General features: G+C 49.5%; 1 protein-coding gene across 1 annotated transcript in view; it reads left to right on the top strand.

Annotated features, from left to right (window-relative positions):
• The first annotated feature begins 1,398 nt into the window (after positions 1-1,398).
• Positions 1,399-19,717, top strand: part of LOC119979560 (kinesin family binding protein) — a 106,036-nt gene continuing 87,717 nt past the window's right edge. The window contains 3 exon segments of the mRNA XM_038821975.1: positions 1,399-1,813; positions 6,617-6,715; positions 9,415-9,494. Coding sequence (XP_038677903.1) covers positions 1,448-1,813; positions 6,617-6,715; positions 9,415-9,494 — 545 coding nt within the window. The 5' untranslated portion in view covers positions 1,399-1,447.

Here is a 19,717-nt window from a genome sequence, read left to right as displayed (position 1 = left end):
GGTAAGCATACAGGTGCAGCAAGCCGTAAAGAAGGCTAATGGTATGTTGGCCTTCATTGCGAGAGGTTTCGAGTATAGAAGCAGGGATGTGTTGCTGCAATTATACAGGGCCTTGGTGAGGCCACACCTGGAGTATTGTGTGAAGTTTTGGTCTCCTTCTCTGAGGAAGGATGTTCTTGCTCTCGAGGGAGTGCAGCAAAGGTTTACCAGACTGATTCCAGGGATGGCGGGACTGTCATATGAGAAGAGATTGACTAGGTTGGGATTGTTCTTGCTAGAGTTCAGAAGAATGAGGGGGATCTCATAGAGACTTATAACATTTTGACAGGGTAGATGTAGGGAAGATGTTACCAATGATGGGTGTGCCCAGAACCAGGGGTCACAGTCCGAGGATTCAGGGTAAACCATTTTGGACAGAGGTAAGGAAACATTTCTTCACACAAAGAGTGGTGAGCCTGTGGAATTCATTACCACAGGAAGTAGTTGATGCTGAAACGTTGAATATATTCAAGAGGCGGCTGGATATAGCACTTGAGGTGAATGGGATCAAAGGCTATGGGGAGAAAGCAGGATTAGGCTATTGAGTTGGATGATCAGCCATGGTCGTGATGAATGGCGGAGCAGGCTCGAAGGGCCAAAAGGCCTCCTCCTCTCCTATCTTCTATGTATCTCATTCCCAGAACCATTCTTGTTCACAATATGTCCAATATGTTCACATTCTGCCTCGAGTGTGGTGCCCAGCTGAGGTCTAACTTGTGTCTTGTATAAATTTAGCATAACTTCCTCGCTCTTGTACTCAATGCCCCTACTGTATTAATAAAGCTCATAACTGTATTCTTTATTTTTTTAAATTTAGATTGCCCAGTTCATTGTTTCCAATTAAGGGACAATTTAGCATCACCTACTCTGCACATCATTGGGCTGTGTGGTAATACCACTGTATATATATATATATATGTGTGTGTCTCTATTAGGGGATGTACAATAGTACCGGCTATTACAGGTTTGTCAGTAAGCCCCTGCCGGCTAGCTCTGCCCACAGGAGCAGTATAAATATCCATGAGGTCTCCTGAGCTGCCATTTTACAGCTCCACTTGAGGTAATAACATCTCACGGTAATAAAGCCTCTTTTGTACCGTTTTGTGTTTCTGTGTGCAATTGTTAGCGCAACAGGCTGTGGAGGCAAAACCCACGCAAACACAGTGAGAATGTGCAAACTCCACACGGGCAGTGACCCAGAGCCGGGATCGAACCTGAGACCTCAGTGCCCTGAGGCAGCAATGCTAACCACTGCGCACCAGGCTGCCCACACTGTATTCTTTATTAACTGCTCTCCCCGCCGTTGGGTCGCATGGTCACTTCCCCGCCGCTAGGTGGCACTGTCTCCGACTCCTGCGCGTTCTCCTCCCCGCCGCTTGGTGGCGCCGTCTTGTCACTGCGGGTGAAGATGGCGGCCCAGGCAGTTAACCGGGAGTTAGAGCTGAAATATTCACGGGCCCTGAACCTATCGGAAGTGGAATCTAAGCGGGACCCGGAATCGGAGCCCTACCGCTCCAAGTACGCGGCCCGGCAGTTGCTGAAAGAGATGAAGGCTGCGGTGGGCCTGCGGACCCAGGCCGGGGAGGGGGAGGATGAACGGCTCCAGGAGGGCGAGTGGCTGCAGAAAGCGGCGGTGCTGGAGCTGCAGCTCGGCCTGAACCACACCGAGACTGAGGAGCTGTCAGCCGGGGAGGAACATCTGGCCAGGTGTGTCCAGATCCTGGACACCTTCAAACTCAGTCCCCAGGTTGTGTCCATCCTTATTCAGGCCCAGGTAAGGAGCTGGTCTCCTGGCAACCAGCTGGCCAATCGCAACCCCCAACACAGTGCACAGAAAGAGTTCACACTTCAGCTCAGCTGATTGGTCCAGAAAGCAACAAAAGATGTGTCTGGAGTGGATGTGCTACTGACAGAGCAAAATAAAAGAGAAAAACTGAAACAAGCAAAATGGGTATGGGCAATACTGACATTGATTCCAAAAGGCTGTAACATGCATGAATGGGAAAAAGCTGCTCCTCAAGTTTGCCTCAGCTTAACTGGAACAGTGCAACAGGCCGAGGATAGAGATGTCAGTGTGAGAACAAAGTGGAAAATTAAAATGAGAGGTCACAGGAAGGGCAGGGTCATGCTTGTAGACTGAATGAAGGTGTGCTGCTAAGCAGCCACCCAGTCTGTGTTTTAGCTGCCCAATTTGGAGATCACACAGTGAGCAGCAAGTACAGTTAACTAAATTGAAAGAAGCATAAGTAAATCTCTTTCACCTGGAAGGAAAGTCCTTTGTTGTTGAGACAGGATGGAAAAGGGCTAGCTTATGTGGAAAGGTGGAGTGAATCAGGGCATCATGGTGGGAACTGACCTTCCATAATGCAGAAATAGGATGTGATTGATAGTGACATCACACTTGAGGTGGCAGAAACAATCTCTTGAATTCAGAGGCTGGTGGGGTGGAAGATCAGGAGAAGAGGACCCCATCAAGATTCTGGGAGGGAAGGGGTGAGTGTAGGAAATGTGGCGGACACGTTTGAGTGCTTGGTGAGTCACAGTGGCGGACAGGGAGGGGTGAGAGGGAAGAACGGGAGGGATGAGAGAACCAACAGTAAAGGTGCAGGAATAGGAACACAAGCAGGTGATCCTCTGGCAATATTTTGATAAGTTTGATGACAGCCAGCAAGAGGACAGCGAAGGTGTGTAGGAGGAGAATAGTGTGGGTCAGGGTAAGAAAGGAATATTAGAGTAGATTTAGATTTATTGTCACGTGTTCCGAGGTACAGTGAAAAGTTTTGTTCTGCATATAGTCCAGGCAGATCATTCCTTACATGAAAAACATAGGACATACATAAATACACAATGTAAATACATAGACATTGGATGAAGCTACTCAGTAGAGAAGATGCGTGGAGAGATCAATTCAGATCAATTCAGTCCATAAGTGGATCATTCAGGAGTCCGGTAACAGTGGGGAAGAATCTGTTTTTGAATCTGTTAGTGTATGTTCTCAGACATTTGTATCTCCCAATGGAAGAGATTGGAAGAGAGAATAACCCGGGTGGGAGTGGTCTTTTATTATGCTGCCTGCAGGAGGTGTAGATAGAGTCAATGGATGGGAGGTGGGTTCGCGTGATGGACTGGGCAGTGTTTACAACTCTCAGTAGTTTCTTATGGTCTTGGGCTGAGCAGTTGCCATACCAGGCTGTGTTGCAGACAGATAGGATGCTTTCTATGGGGTCTCTGTAAAAATTGGTCAGAGTCAATGTGGACATGCTGAATTTCCTTAGGTTCCTGAGGAAGTATACACACTGTTGTGCTTTTTGGTCGTAACGTCGATGTGGGTGGACTAGGACAGATTGTTGAAGATGTTTCTGTGAATGCTTCACAGCTCCAGGGTCCCAGGTTCGATTCCCGGCTGGGTCACTGTCTGTGTGGAGTCTGCACGTCCTCCCCCTGTGTGCGTGGGTTTCTTCCGGGTGCTCCGGTTTCCTCCCACAGTCCAAAGATGTGCGGGTTAGGTGGATTGGCCATGCTAAATTGCCCGTAGTGTCCTAAAAAGTAAGGTTAAGGGGGGGTTATTGGGTTACGGGTATAGGGTGGATACGTGGGTTTGAGTAGGGTGATCATGGCTCGGCACAACATCGAGGGCCGAAGGGCCTGTTCTGTGCTGTACTGTTCTATGTTCTATGTGCACACCTAGGAATTTGAAGCTGTCTCCACCTCGGCAGCATTGATGCAGTTCAAGGTGTGTATGATACTTTGCTTCCTCAAGCCAATGAGCAGCTGCTTATCTTTGCTGACATTGAGGACAAAATTGTTGTCGTTACACCACACCACTAGGTTCTCTATCTTCCTGCTATACTCTGACTCATCATTGTTCGAGATCCGACCCACTGCAGTCGTGTCATCAGCAAACTTGCAGTTGGAGCCAGATTTTGTCATACAGCCATATATAAGGAATATAGTAGGGGCTAAGTACGCAGTCTTGTGGGGCCCCGGTATTGAGGACTATCATGTAGGATGTGTTTATCCTTACTGATTGGGATCTATGGGTCAGGAAGTCGAGATCCAGTTGCAGAGATCCATGTCCTAGATTTTGGAGTTTTGATATTAACTGGGTTTGGAGTATGGTGTTGAAAGCGGTGCTGTAGTCAATGAATAGGAGTCTGATGTAGGAGTCCTTTTTAAAACCGTTGTCAACTGCCCCAGCAGCCTCGGACACACCCATACCTACCATCACAGCCTCCAAAGTCAAATTGGCCTTCTTGAAAGTGATGCCTCGGAAAGCAACGGGTTCTGATAGAGTCCCTGCTCCTCGACCAACTGGATGATGAGTTCGCGAACATCTTCCACCTCTCCCTGCTTTGTATGAGGTTCCCACCTGCTTCAAGGTGCGCACCATCATACCGGTGCAAAGAAGAACCAGGCAACATGACTCACGACGGTGGCTTTGACATCTATCATTCTGGAGAGCTTCGAGAGGTTGGACATGAGACACATCGACTCCATACTCCCAAAATGCCTTGATCCACAGTAATAATAATAATCTTTATTGTCACAAGTAGGCTATCATTAACACTGCAATGAGGTTACTGTGACAAGCCCCTAGTTGCCACATTCCGGCGCCTGTTCGGGTACACGGACTTGTGGGAGGAAGCAGACACTGGGAGAATGTGCAGACTCTGCACAGACAGCGACCCAAGTCGGGCATCGAACTTGGGACCCTGCTGCTGTGAAGCAACAGTGCTAACGTTACTACTGCGTGCCTCAGACCTGACCTTGAGTAGGAGTGGATCTCCCGGTTAAACCATGGTTTCCGGTGGGGAATGCACTCATTACCTTCTTTGGCACAGAGTACTCGCCACACTTTCTAATGAAGTCTGTGTCAGTGCTGGATACTCGTTTAGGTTGTCTGATGAGTTGTTGAATAGCCAAGCTGTCACGTAGGAGCTCTTCTGTGGCCTCGGACCAGCATTGCATGACCTTCTTGGCCGGATTCTCCCGCTTAAATTTCTGTTGTATGCCAGGAGAAGGACACCGTCTTGTCGTCCAATTTTCCGAAGTGTAGTCAGGGGATGGATCGGTAGTCGCCCTTAATGTTTGCGTAGCAGTGGTCAAAGATGTTGGGGCCCCTGGTGGGACAGGAGATGTGTTGGTGGAACTTTGGCAGTACACTCTTGAGGTTGGCCTGGCTGAAATCCCTGATCACAATAATCAAGGCCTCCAGGTATTCTGTTTCACTGTTATTTGTGTACAATTCATCAAGCACCTCCTTCACTTCCACTTGGGGTGGGATGTGAATCCCCGTGATAATGGCAGAAGTGAACTCTCATGAAAGGTAGTATGGGCGGCACCTCACAGTCAGGTATTCCAGGTTCCGAGAGCAGTAGTTTGCCAGGGAACCAACGTCCGAGCACGTTGCCTGGTTCTTTGGCACCGGTATGATGGTGCGCATCTCGAAGAGGTGGGAACTTCATACGAAGTGGGGAGAGGTTGAAGATGTTCGCGAACTCATCATCCAGTTGGTCCAGGAGGAGTTCATGAGGAGGCAAACCCCTCCACCCGATGACACGGTGCGGTCCATCTGGTGTATTGAGAAGCTTTCAGGTTGTATGGCACAGTCCGGTGAGGCAGGAGTGAGCCATGTCTCTGTGAAAACAGAGCACACAGCAGCCTCTTACTTCCCTCTGAGAGGTAAGTCTAGCGGTCAGCTCGTCCAGCTTGTTTTTGATTGCTTGGACATTTGCCAGGAGTATGCTGCGTTGAGGAGATAGTTTTAGGGGTGTTTATTCTAGATGTGGGTCGCTGGCGCCATCTTGAAATAGATCTCTTTGTCACAATCACAGAAGATGTTATTTGTGACTTCAATCAGAGCCGATTTAACATGATAAAAGCAGAAATCTGATTGCTAGAATTCAAACATGGAGTTGTGGGAAAGATGGGAATGGATTTGTCAGTTTTTAAAAAAAAGTAACTTGCGGGATGTGGGTTTCGCTGGATAGGCCAGCATTTGTTGCCTATTGCTAATTCCCCTTCGGAAGGTGGTGGTGAGTTGTCGCCTTGAACTGCTGCAGCCTATGAGGTGTAAGTACACCCACTATGCTGCTGGCGGGAATTCCAGAATTTTGCCCCAGTGAGAGTGAAGTAAGAGTGATATATTTCCAAGTCAGGGTGGTGAGTGACTTGGAGGGAAACCTCCAAGTGGTGGGGTTCCCAGTAGCTGCAGACCTTGTTGTGGGTTTGGAAGGTACTGCCTAAGGAGCCTCGGTGAGTTTCTGCAGTGCATCTTGTAGCTGGTCCGCTGTTCGCCAGTGGTGGAGGGGGTGAATGTTTGTGGAAGGGGTACCAATCAAGCAGCTGCTTTGTCCTGGATTGTGTTGAGCTTCAATACGCAGGTTCGGAGGGAAAAGGGAGTTGGATAGGTTATACTTTGCTAAGCGGGTTTGGGAGAGGGCAGGTTTGGAAGGAAGGAGCTCAGAGCCTGAGGACAAACAACAGTTTGCAGTGTTTGTTAACATAACCCCAAGCAAGACCCAGTCTCACCAGGAAACGTACAAAAAGTAGTGCCAGATTTACTCTTTTCTTTCAGAACCAGCTGGGCATCCTTTGGGCAGGATTGGAAGAAATGGAAAAGGCACAAACCTATCTGGAAGATGCAGAATCACTTTATAACCAGTACACCAAGGAGGTAAAGTAGTCTTTATAGAATGGATGTTGCTAACTGGTTATTGGTGAGTGCCGATTGGTTCATGCGGTAACTGGTGACTGATGAAATTGGTCAGTGCTGTAACCGGTGATTGGTGAATACCGATTGGTTCATGCAGTATTAGGTGATTGAGTGTCAATTGTTAGTACGGTAGCTGGTGACTGGTGAGTGTCGATTGGGCAGTGCGGTAGCTGGTGACTGGTGAGTGTCGATTGGGCAGTGCGGTAGCTGGTGACTGGTGAGTGTCGATTGGTCAGTGCGGTAGCTGGTGACTGGTGAGTGTCGATTGGTCAGTGCGGTAGCTGGTGACTGGTGAGTGTCGATTGGGCAGTGCGGTAGCTGGTGACTGGTGAGTGTCGATTGGGCAGTGCGGTAGCTGGTGACTGGTGAGTGTTGATTGGGCAGTGCGGTAGCTGGTGACTGGTGAGTGTCGATTGGTCAGTGCGGTAGCTGGTGACTGGTGAGTGTCGATTGGTCAGTGCGGTATCTGGTGACTGGTGAGTGTCGATTGGGCAGTGCGGTAGCTGGTGACTGGTGAGTGTCGATTGGGCAGTGCGGTAGCTGGTGATTGGTGAGTGTCGATTGGGCAGTGCGGTAGCTGGTGACTGGTGAGTGTCGATTGGGCAGTGCGGTAGCTGGTGACTGGTGAGTGTCGATTGGGCAGTGTGGTAGCTGGTGACTGGTGAGTGTCGATTGGGCAGTGCGGTAGCTGGTGACTGGTGAGTGTCGATTGGGCAGTGCGGTAGCTGGTGACTGGTGAGTGTCGATTGGGCAGTGCGGTAGCTGGTGACTGGTGAGTGTCGATTGGGCAGTGCGGTAGCTGGTGACTTGTGAGTGTCGATTGGGCAGTGCGGTAGCTGGTGACTGGTGAGTGTCGATTGGGCAGTGCGGTAGCTGGTGACTGGTGAGTGTCGATTGGGCAGTGCGGTAGCTGGTGACTGGTGAGTGTCGATTGGGCAGTGCGGTAGCTGGTGACTGGTGAGTGTCGATTGGGCAGTGCGGTAGCTGGTGACTGGTGAGTGTCGATTGGGCAGTGCGGTAGCTGGTGACTGGTGAGTGTCGATTGGGCAGTGCGGTAGCTGGTGATTGGTGAGTGTCGATTGGGCAGTGCGGTAGCTGGTGACTGGTGAGTGTCGATTGGGCAGTGCGGTGACTGGTGAGCCGGTGTGAGGTAGAGTATGTTGAGCAATTCACAGCTCCATGTGAATGTATCTGTGTGCAGAGAATGGCTCGATGTCTGCGCATTGACACACATCTAGAATAAGTCAGTATTCAAGTCACATCAGACCATGGAGTGGAGACCTCTCACATCAGCTGGCACCGACTACTTTTGTTACCCTAGTTTAAAGTGTTATTAATTTACAGGATGTGGGCGTTGCCATCTAGACCAGCATTTATTGCCCATCCCTAATTGCCTCGAAGTTGGTGGTGAGTTACTTTCTTGAACTGCTGCAATCCCTGTGGTGTAGGTACACTCACAGTGCTGTTAGTGAGGGAATTCCACGGTATGGACCCAGTGACAGTGAAGGAATTTCCAATTCAAGGTGGTGACTTGGTGGGGTTCCCAGGTATCTGCTGCTCTCGTCCTTCCAGATGGTAGTGGTCGTGGGTTTGGAAGGTGGTGCTGCTAAAGAATATTGGTGAGTTCCTACAGTGCATCTTGTAGACATGGCTGCCATTGTTTGTCAAGGATAGAGAGAGTGAATATTTAAGGTGGCTGATGGGGTGCTGGGTGGTGTCGAGCTTCTTGAGAGTTTTTGGAGCTCCACTCATCCAGGCAAGTAGAGGGTGTTCCATTACACTCCTGACTTGTGCCTTGTAGATTGTGAGCAGGCTTTGGGGGGGGGGGGGGGTTCAGGAGGTGATTTACTCCCTGTAGGATTCCTGGCCTGCTCTGATGGCCATCATATTTATTTGGCTAGTCCAGTTCAGTTTTTGATCAATGGTAACCCCCGGGATGTTGAAAGTGGGGGTTCAGTGATGGTAATGCCATTGAATGTCAAGGGCGGTGGTTATATTGACTGGTCATTGACTGGTACTTGTGTGAAAATGGAATAGTGTAGGTCAGATAGGCTTCAGATGGTTTCACAGGTCGGCGCAACATCGAGGGCCGAAGGGCCCGTACTGCGCTGTAATGTTCTATGTTCTATGAATGTTGTTTACCACTTGTCAGCCCAAGCCTAAATCCCCCAATCTGAGTGTTAATTCCTAGCATTCCTCAGGCTAGATTCTCACAAGATATCACTGTTGCTTCATGATTGTTAAATGAATTCAATGTAACACTGATTACAACAGGGACTTTGGTGGTGAGGGGTGGTGGTGTTGAGGAGTGGTGGTGTTGGGGGGGGGGGGGGGGCTCAGCCAGGATGGGAAGGGGGTTAGAATATCAGCTGGGGTAGATGCTACTGAGTCCCATCTAATCATTCTTGGTGATGCTTGTGGGCACAATATTGAACCTGGTTGTGTTGCCATCGTTGGGATTCGGTATTAGCCTGGGCCAGCTTGAAGTGACTGGCCTTTGGCTAGGCTGCTTGGCAGCTGCTGTGAGACTGTAGCTGAAGAATTCTAGAGAGGAGGGGGAAGTAGGTCAGGACAGGAAGACGAGCAGTAATTCCAAGGGAAGACAGGGTGTGAATAAACTGCTGTAGCTGTATCAAACCTGTATTTATTTCATTGTTCAGATTGGGACTCCACCATTCGATACCCATGAGCATTTCCTGGCAGAAGAAGAGAGGCTGACTGAGCAGGAGAGACATAAAAGGTGGGATGTCTTTAAACTTGCACCTGTCAGAAATTAAACTTGGAGTTTTTCTGTAAACAGCTGAGGTGTGTGGGGCTGGGGACAGGTGTGTGTGTGTGGGGCTGGCTGGGGACAGGTGTGTGTGGGGCTGGCTGGGGACAGGTGTGTGTGGGGCTGGCTGGGGACAGGTGTGTGTGGGGCTGGCTGGGGACAGCTGTGTGTGGGGCTGGCTGGGGACAGGTGTGTGTGGGGCTGGCTGGGGACAGGTGTGTGTGGGGCTGGCTGGGGACAGGTGTGTGTGGGGCTGGCTGGGGACAGGTGTGTGTGGGGCTGGCTGGGGACAGGTGTGTGTGGGGCTGGCTGGGGACAGGTGTGTGTGGGGCTGGCTGGGGACAGGTGTGTGTGGGGCTGGCTGGGGACAGGTGTGTGTGGGGCTGGCTGGGGACAGGTGTGTGTGGGGCTGGCTGGGGACAGGTGTGTGTGGGGCTGGCTGGGGACAGGTGTGTGTGGGGCAGGCTGGGGACAGGTGTGTGTGGGGCTGGCTGGGGACAGGTGTGTGTGGGGCAGGCTGGGGACAGGTGTGTGTGTGTGTGGGGCTGGCTGGGGACAGGTGTGTGTGGGGCTGGCTGGGGACAGGTGTGTGGGGCTGGCTGGGGACAGGTGTGTGTGGGGCTGGCTGGGGACAGGTGTGTGTGGGGCGGGCTGGGGACAGGTGTGTGTGTGGGGCAGGTTGGGGATAGGTGTGTGTGGGGCAGGCTGGGGATAGGTGTGTGTGGGGCTGGCTGGGGACAGGTGTGTGTGGGGCTGGCTGGGGACAGCTGTGTGTGGGGCTGGCTGGGGACAGGTGTGTGTGGGGCTGGCTGGGGACAGGTGTGTGTGGGGCTGGCTGGGGACAGGTGTGTGTGGGGCTGGCTGGGGACAGGTGTGTGTGGGGCTGGCTGGGGACAGGTGTGTGTGGGGCGGGCTGGGGACAGGTGTGTGTGTGGGGCTGGCTGGGGATAGGTGTGTGTGGGGCAGGCTGGGGATAGGTGTGTGTGGGGCTGGCTGGGGACAGGTGTGTGTGGGGCGGGCTGGGGACAGGTGTGTGTGGGGCTGGCTGGGGACAGCTGTGTGTGGGGCAGGCTGGGGACAGGTGTGTGTGTGGGGCAGGCTGGGGACAGGTGTGTGTGGGGCTGGCTGGGGACAGCTGTGTGTGGGGCAGGCTGGGGACAGGTGTGTGTGTGGGGCAGGCTGGGGATAGGTGTGTGTGGGGCTGGCTGGGGACAGGTGTGTGGGGCGGGCTGGGGACAGGTGTGTGTGGGGCTGGCTGGGGACAGCTGTGTGTGGGGCTGGCTGGGGACAGGTGTGTGGGGCTGGCTGGGGACAGGTGTGTGTGGGGCTGGCTGGGGACAGGTGTGTGTGGGGCTGGCTGGGGACAGGTGTGTGTGGGGCAGGCTGGGGACAGGTGTGTGTGGGGCAGGCTGGGGACAGGTGTGTGTGGGGCTGGCTGGGGACAGGTGTGTGTGTGTGTTTGGCTTTGGACAGGTGTGTGGGGTGGGGACCAAGAACAAAAAATTACAGCACAGGAACAGGCCCTTCGGCCCTCCAAGCCTGCGCCGATCCAGATCCTCTATCTAAAACTGTCAACTATTTTCTAAGGATCTGTATCCCTCTGATCGCTGCCCATTTATGTATCTATCTAGATACATCTTAAATGACGCTATCGTGCCACCTCTACCACCTCTGCCGGCAATGCGTTCCAGGCACCCACCACCCTCTGCGTAAAGAACTTTCCATGCATATCTCCCTTAAACTTTTCCCCTCTCACCTTGAACTTGTGACCCCTAGTAATTGAGTCCCCCACTCTGGGAAAAAGCTTCTTGCTATCCACCCTGTCTATACCTCTCATGATTTTGTAGAACTCAATGAGGTCCCCCCTCAACCTCCGTCTTTCTAATGAAAATAATCCTAATCTACTCAACCTCTCTTCATAGTTAGCACCCTCCATTCCAGGCAACATCCTAGTGAACCTCCTCGCCACCTTCCCCAAAGCATCCACATCCTTTTGGTAATGTGGTGACCAGAACTGTACGCAGTATTCCAAATGTGGCGAACCAAAGTCTTATACAACTGTAACATTACCTGCCAACTCTAGTACTCAATACCCCTTCCGATGAAATGAAATGAAATGAAAATCGCTTATTGTCACAAGTAGGCTTCAAATGAAGTTACTGTGAAAAGCCCCTAGTCGCCACATTCCGGCGCCTATTCGGGGAGGCTGTTACGGGAATCGAACCGTGCTGCTGGCCTGCTTGGTCTGCTTTCAAAGCCAGCGATTTAGCCCTGTGCTAAACAGCCCCTCAGGAAAGCATGCCGTGTGCCTTCTTGACCACTCTATCGACCTGCGCATCCAATTTCAGGGTACAATGGACCTGAACACCCAGACCTCTCTGTACATCAATTTTCCCCAGGGCTTTTTCATTTACCGTATAGTTTGCTCTTGAATTGGATCTTCCAAAGTGCATCATCTCGCATTTGCCCGGATTGAACTCCATCTGCCATTTCTCCGCCCAACTCTCCAATCTATGTATACTCTGCTGTATTCTCTGACAGTCCCTTCACTATCTGCTACTCCACCAATCTCAGTGTCATCTGCAAACTTGATAATCAGACCACCTATACCTTCCTCCAGATCATTTATGTATGTCACAAACAACAGTGGTCCCAGTACGGATCCCTGTGGAACAGCACTGGTCACAGTTCTCCATTTTGAGAAACTCCCTTCCACTACTACTCCCTGTCTCCTGTTGCCAAGCCAGTTCTTTATCCATCTAGCTAGTACACCCTGGACCCCATGAGACTTCACTTTCTCCAGCAGACGACCATGGGGAACCTTATCAAATGCCTTACTGAAGTCCATGTATATGACATCTACAGCCCTTCCCTCATCAATCAACTTTGTCACTTCCTCAAAGAATTCTATTAAGTTGGTAAGACATGACCTTCCCTGCACAAAACCATGTTGCCTATCACTGATAAGCCCATTTTCTTTCAAATGGGAATAGATCCTATCCCTCAGTATCTTCTCCAGCAGCTTCCCTGCCACTGATGTCAGGCTCACTGGTCTATAATTATCTGGATTATCCCTGCTACCCTTCTTAAACAAGGGGACAACATTAGCAATTCTCCAGTCCTCCGGTACTTCACCTGTGTTCAAGGATGCTGCAAAGATATCTGTTAAGGCCCCAGCTATTTCCTCTTTCACTTCCCTTAGGAACCTGGGATAGATCCCATCTGGACCTGGGGACTAGTCCACCTTAATGCCTTTTAGAATACCCAACACATCCTCCCTCCTTATGCCGACTTGACCTGGAGTAATCGATGCCTAACCTCAATATCCGTCATGTCCCTCTCCTCGGTGAATACCAATGTAAAGTACTCGTTAAGAATCTCACCCATTTTCTCTGACTCCACGCATAATTTTCCTCCTTTGTCCTTGAGTGAGCCAACCCTTTCTCTAGTTACCCTCTTGCTCCTTATATACGAATAAAAGGCTTTGGGATTTTCCTTAACCCTGTTAGCCAAAGATATTTCATGACCCCTTTTAGCCCTCTTGATTCCTCGTTTCAGATTGGTCCTACATTCCCGATATTCTTCCAAAGCTTTGTCTGTTTTCAGTCGCCTAGATCTTATGTATGCTTCCTTTTGTCTCACAATTTCACCTGTCATCCATGGTTCTCTAATCTTGCCATTTCTATCCCTCATTTTCACAGGGACATGTCTGTCCTGCACTATAATCAACCTGTCTTTAAAAGCCTCCCACATATCAAATGTCGATTTACCTTCAAACAGCTGCTCCCAATCCACATTCCCCAGCTCCTGCCGAATTTTGGTATAGTTGGGCTTCCCCCAATTTAGCACTCTTCCTTTAGGACCAGTCTCGTCTTTGTCCATGAGTATTCCAAAACTTACGGAATTGTGATCACAATTCCCAAAGTAATCCCCGACTGAAACTTCAACCACCTAGCCGGGCTCATTCCCCAATACCAGGTCCAGTATGGCCCCATCCCGATTTGTACTATTTACATACTGCACTAGAAAACCCTCCTGGATGCTCCTTACAAATTCCGCTCCATCTAGACCTCTGACACTAAGTGTATCCTAGTCAATGTTGGGAAAATTAAAATCTCCTCTCACCACCACCTTGTTGCTCCTACATCTGTCCATAATCTGTTTACATATTTGTACCTCTATCTCACGCTCGCTGTTGGGAGGTCTGTAGTACAGCCCCAACATTGTTACCGCACCCTTCCTATTTCTGAGCTCTGCCCATCTTGCCTCACAGCTCGATTCCTCCATAGTGCCCTCCTTCAGCACAGCTGTGATATCCTCTCTGACCAGTAATGCAACTCCTCCACCCCTTTTACCTCCCTCTCTATCCTGCCTGAAGCATCGATATCCTGGGATATTTAGTTGCCAATCATGCCCTTCCCTCAACCAAGTCTCAGTAATAGCAATAACATCATACTCGCAGGTACTAATCCAAGCCCTAAATTCATCTGCCTTACCTACTACACTTCTTGCATTAAAACAAATGCACTTCAGACCACCAGTCCCATTGTGTTCATCATCTGCTCCCTGCCTACTCTTCCCCTTAGTCACGCTGACTTAATGATCTTGTTCCTTACAGGCTTTAGTTACTACGTTCTTACTGTCTACTAACCTCCTCATTTGGTTCTCATCTCCCTGCCACATTAGTTTAAACTCTCCCCAACAGCGTTAGCAAAAGCACCCCCAAGGACATTGGTTCCAGTCAGGCCCAGGTGTAGACCGTCCGATTTGTAGTAGTCCCACCTCCCCCAGAATCGATCCCAATGTCCCAAAAATCTGAACCCCTCCCTCCTGCACCATCTCTCGAGCCACGCATTCATCCTGCCTATTCTTTCATTTCTACTCTGACTACCTCGTGGCACTGGTAGCAATCCTGAGTTTACTACCTCTGAGGTCCGTCTTTTTAACTTGGCTCCTAACTCCCTAAATTCTGCTTGTAGGACCTCATCCCATTTTTTACCTATATCATTGGTGCCTATATGCACCACGACAACTGGCTGTTCACCCTCCCCCCTTCAGAATATTCTGCAGCCAATCTGAGACATCCCTGACCCGTGCACCTGAGAGGCAACATACCATTCGGGAGTCTCGTTTTCGACCACAGAACCGCCTATCTACTCCACTTACAATTGAAACCCCTATGAATATAGCCCTTCCACTCTTTTTCCCGCCCTTCGGTACAGCAGAGCCAGCCACGGTGCCATGAACCTGGCTACTGCTGCCTTCCCCTGGTGAGCCATCTCCCCCAACAGTATCCAAAACGGTATACCTGTTTTGGAGGGAGATGACCACAGGGGACACCTGCACTGCCTTCCTGCTTTTTCTCTGCCTTTTGGTCACCCATTCCCTGTCTCCCTCAGCAATCCTAATCTGTGGTGTGACCAATTCGCTAAACGTGCTATCCACGACCTCCTCAGCATCGCGGATGCTCCAAAGTGAGTACATCCCCAGCTCCAGAGCCGTCATACGGTCTGACAAGAGATGCAGCTGGTCACACTTCCTGCATGTGAAGGAGTCAGGGACATCAGCCACGTCCCTGAGCTCCCACATTGAGCAAGAGGAGCATAACACAGGTCTGAGATCTCCTGCCATTTTTAATCTTAAACTTAACTCAGTCCAACTATAATATCAAATAATAGATAAATGAAAAAGGAAAAGAAAAAAGAAAAATTGTTACCAATCACACGATTAAAAAAAAAAATAGAAATAGAAAAACCTTACCTTATCAACACACCTCAGGGAAAAGAAAAACTGGTGAATCCCCTCTGCACCTTCTCTAGTGCAATCACAGCCTTCCTATAGTGTGGACAAATGTGAAATTGCCCATTTTGGCAGGTAGAATAAAAAAGAAACTTATGATCTAAATGGTGGGTGATTGCAGAACTTGAGATTTGGAGGGATCTGGCTGTCCTAGTTCATAAATGACAAAAGTCGTAGAGTTTTACAGCACAGAATGAGGCCCTTCGGCCCATCGTTTATGTTCCGGCCATCAAGCATCTCTTTACTCTAATCCTATTTTCCAGCACTTGGTTGGTAGCCTTTTTTGCTATAGTATTTCAAGTGCTCATCTAAATGCTTCTTAAATGTTGTGAGGGCTCCTGTTTCTACCGCCCTTTCAGGCAGTGAGATCCCAGCTTCTCACCACCCTCTGGGTGAAAAGGTTTCCCCATATATCTCTGAACCTTCTGCCCATTACCTTTAATCTATGCCCCCCAGTTGTTGACCCCTGGAATCAGAGAATTCCTACAGCACAGAAGGAGGCCATTAGGTGCATCAAGCTTGCAGAAACCCTCTCAAAGAGGTCCTACCTTTGCCCTACTCCCGTAACCCCATAATCCCACCCTATTTCCATAACCCCATCTAAACTGCATATCGCTCGCTGCACACTAAGGGGCAACTTAGCATGGCAAATCCACCTAACCTGCACTTCTTTGGACTGTGGGAGAAAACTGGAGCACCCGGAGGAAACCCACACAAGCAGGAGGAGAGTGTGCAAACTCCACACAGTCACCCAAAGCTGGAATTGAAACCTGGTCCCTGGCATTGTGAGGAGTGCAGGGGAAAAGCTCCGCTAGGGGGAAAAGTTCCTTCCTATCCATCAGATCTGTCCCCTCATAATTTTATACAATCAGGTTACCCCTCAGCCTTCTCTGCTTTCAGGAAAACAACCCCAGCTATCCAGTCTCTCTACAACGCTCCAGGCAACATCCTGGTGAATCTCCTCTACACCCTCTCTCGTGCAATCACAGTCTTCCTATAGTGTGGCAACCAGGACTGCACACAGTACTCCAACTGTGGTCTTTGTCATTTTATACAGCTCCATTATAACCCCCCCCGCTCTAAGTGCTGGAAAATGGGATTAGAATCATTCGGTACTTGATGGCTGATACAAACACGATGAGCCGAAGGGCCTCTTTTAGTGATCTAAAACTTTTGTAACTCTCTCCAGCAAAGGAAGCTGTTGTGTCTTAGTCCTAATTTCAGCAACTGCCGTGGATCTGATTAACATGAATAGCGTAGGATGGTTAGTCTAAAGATAAAAATTGGAAACTAAGAAACCTTTTCAGACAGATTACTTTGGAGAAGATTGGCTGAAACCAAGTGCATGATTTTCCACCATTCTTCTGTGAATTTGAACTTTGTGACCACTGGAAGAATGAAGTGGACATATGGACACTGGTTACATCTTTACCAAAGAAAAAGCAAAGTATGGCCTTAACACTTTCGCTTTCCACCAGAAATAACATCAGATGTAAAGTATTTTCAGAGCTCGAGCTAATCAAGTGAGGAAGGTTTGGATAATCTCTGAAAATTAATGGACAAAGTTTATAAGAATGATGTTCAATGCATATGAGGCATCATCAGATTTTCGTAAACTTTTTTTATTAATTCAGGAAATGTGGGTGTCGCTGGCTAGGCCCATCCCCAATTTCCCTTGAAAAGGTGGTGGTGAGCTGCCTTCTTGAACCGCTGCAGTCCCTGACATGTAGGTACACCCACAGTGCTGTTAGGTTGGGAGTTCCAGGATTTTGACCCAGCGACAATGATGGAACGGTGATATATTTCCAATCGGGATGGTCAGTGACTTTGAGGGGAACCTCCAGGTAGTGGGTTCCCATTTATCTGCTACCCTTATCCTAGCTGGTAGTGGTCATGAGTTTGGAAGGTGCTGCCTAAGGGGACACTGGTAATGGAGTTGGGTGTTGCTGCAGTGCATCTTGTAGACATTACACACCGCTGCTACTGTGTGCTGATAATGGAGGGTTATGGGTGGCATACCAATCAAGCGGGTTACTTTGTCCTGGTGTTTTTGGTTGATTATTCCATTGAAGAATATATCATGGAATTTAACAGATTATTTAACATCACAGAAATTCTATGTTGAGATTCCGAATTCAATGCTTGTCTTCAAATTGTTGGATTGTGCTAAAGTATCAAACGTGAATAGGCTCGTAGTCTTGATTCTCAGAAAGAGTTATACCTTTGTAACAGATGTCTAAAGAACATAAGAACATAGAAAATACAGCACAGAACAGGCCGTTTGGCCCACTATGTTGTGCTGAACTTTTGTCCCAGATTAAGAACAAAAGTTCGGCACAACAGCGTGGGCTTTGGAGAATTGTTGGGATTCATTTCCAGTCAACTTCCTGACTCCAGTGGGATGTTCATTAACACGAAGGATGGAGGATTAGATGCTGGCAACATTTCTTTTTTTTTAAATTTAGAGTATTCAATTTTTTTTTCCCCAATTAAGGGCAATTTCACATGGCCAATCCACCTGACCTGAACATCTTTGGGTTGTGGTGTTGAAACCCATGCAGACACAGGGAGAATGTGCAAACTCCACATGGACGGTGACCCAGGGCCGCGATTCGAACCCGGGTCCTCAGCGCCGTAGGCTGCAGTGCTGACCACAACGCCACATACTGCCCTCGATGCTGGCAGTATTTCGACAATGTTTAGATCTGGGGTGCAAGGATCACTGTGAGAAAAGAATTACAAACAAAGGAAATGTGGATGGGGACCCATTTAGTAGCTCAAACAGATGTCAGGAATTGGGCAGGAGAATAGACCCCAGGAATAACTAAGGAATGGTCAATGGGCTTGCACATTAGCATAATGGTTAGCACTGTTCCTTCATAGCGCCAGGGACCCGGGTTCGATCCCTGGCTTGGGTCGCTGTCTGTACGGAATCTGCATGTTCTACCATGTCTGCGTGGGTTTCCTCCGGGTGCTCCGGTTTCCTCCCACAAGTCCCAAAACATGTGCTTGTTAGGTGAATTGGACATTCTGAATTTTCCCTCAATATACCCAAACAGGCTTTGAAAAAAATAACTTTGGAAAAAAAAGATTGAATTGAAACTTATCAATAAACTTAGTAGAGGAGTAACTAAACCTGAGGGCAGAGATTAGTATTTAGCACCTCATTTTACAGTGAAAATCTAGTGTCAGGGCCACATAGTTAATTGTAACTCAATCTAACAATAATTCAAGTATTATTTAAAAAGTTTAAAAAAAAAAAAAAATTTTTATTAAGGTTTTCACAAAATATAAACAACAAGACAATATTAACAGAATAACCATGGTTAAAAACCCAAGAACAACACCCACCCCCCTACAAAAGCAACTACTAACTCGAAAACAAAAAAAAAGCAAACAACAGAAAGGAAAGAGATAACACCCGCCACATCCAACAAACCCATGTACACACTTCTCCCTCCCACCAAACCCAATCCCCCCCCACCCCCCGCTGCTGCTGCTGCCGGCCTATTTCCCTACCGTTCCGCCAGGAAGTCCAGGAAAGGCTGCCACCGCCTAAAGAACCCCTGTACTGATCCCCTCAGGGCAAATTTCACCTTCTCCAATTTGATGAACCCCGCCATATCATTGATCCAGGCCTCCACGCTTGGGGGCCTCGCATCCGTCCATTGAAGCAAGATCCTACGCCGGGCTACTAGGGACGCAAAGGCCAGGACACCGGCCTCTTTTGCCTCCTGCACTCCCGGCTCCAATGCAACCCCAAAAATTGCGAGTCCCCAGCCTGGCGTGACCCTGGATCCCACCACCCTCGACACCGTCCTTGCTACCCTCTTCCAAAACTCCCCCAGCGCTGGGCATGCCCAAAACATATGGGCGTGGTTCACTGGGCCCCCCGAGCACCTAGCACACCTGTCTTTGCCCCCGAAAAACCTACTCATCCTCGTCCCAGTCATGTGGGCCCTATGCAGCACCTTGAACTGTATGAGGCTAAGCCTCGCACAGGAAGCGGAGGAATTCACCCTTTCCAGGGCATCCGCCCATGTCCCCATCTCAATCTCCTCACCCAGCTCTTCGTCCCATTTACCTTTCAGCTCCTCCACCGAGGCCTCGTCTACCTCCTGCATTACGCGGTATATGTCCGAAATCCTCCCCCCTCCAACCCACACCCCCGAGAGCACCCTGTCCCGTACCCCACGTGGGGGCAGCAAGGGGAACCCCTCCACCTGCCGCCTGGCAAACGCCCTAACCTGCATGTACCTGAACATGTTCCCCGGGGGGAGCCCAAACTTCCCCTCTAACTATCCCCAGGCTCGCGAACCTCCCATCCATAAACAGGTCCCTCAACCTCCTAATACCTACCCTGTGCCAGCCCAGAAATCCACCATTGATGCTCT

The sequence above is a fragment of the Scyliorhinus canicula genome, chromosome 16 (genome assembly GCF_902713615.1).
Source record: "Scyliorhinus canicula chromosome 16, sScyCan1.1, whole genome shotgun sequence".
Classification (NCBI taxonomy): Eukaryota; Metazoa; Chordata; class Chondrichthyes; order Carcharhiniformes; family Scyliorhinidae; genus Scyliorhinus; species Scyliorhinus canicula.
The sequence above is the reverse complement of the archived record's forward strand: the minus strand, read 5'-3'. Positions and strand labels throughout refer to the sequence as shown.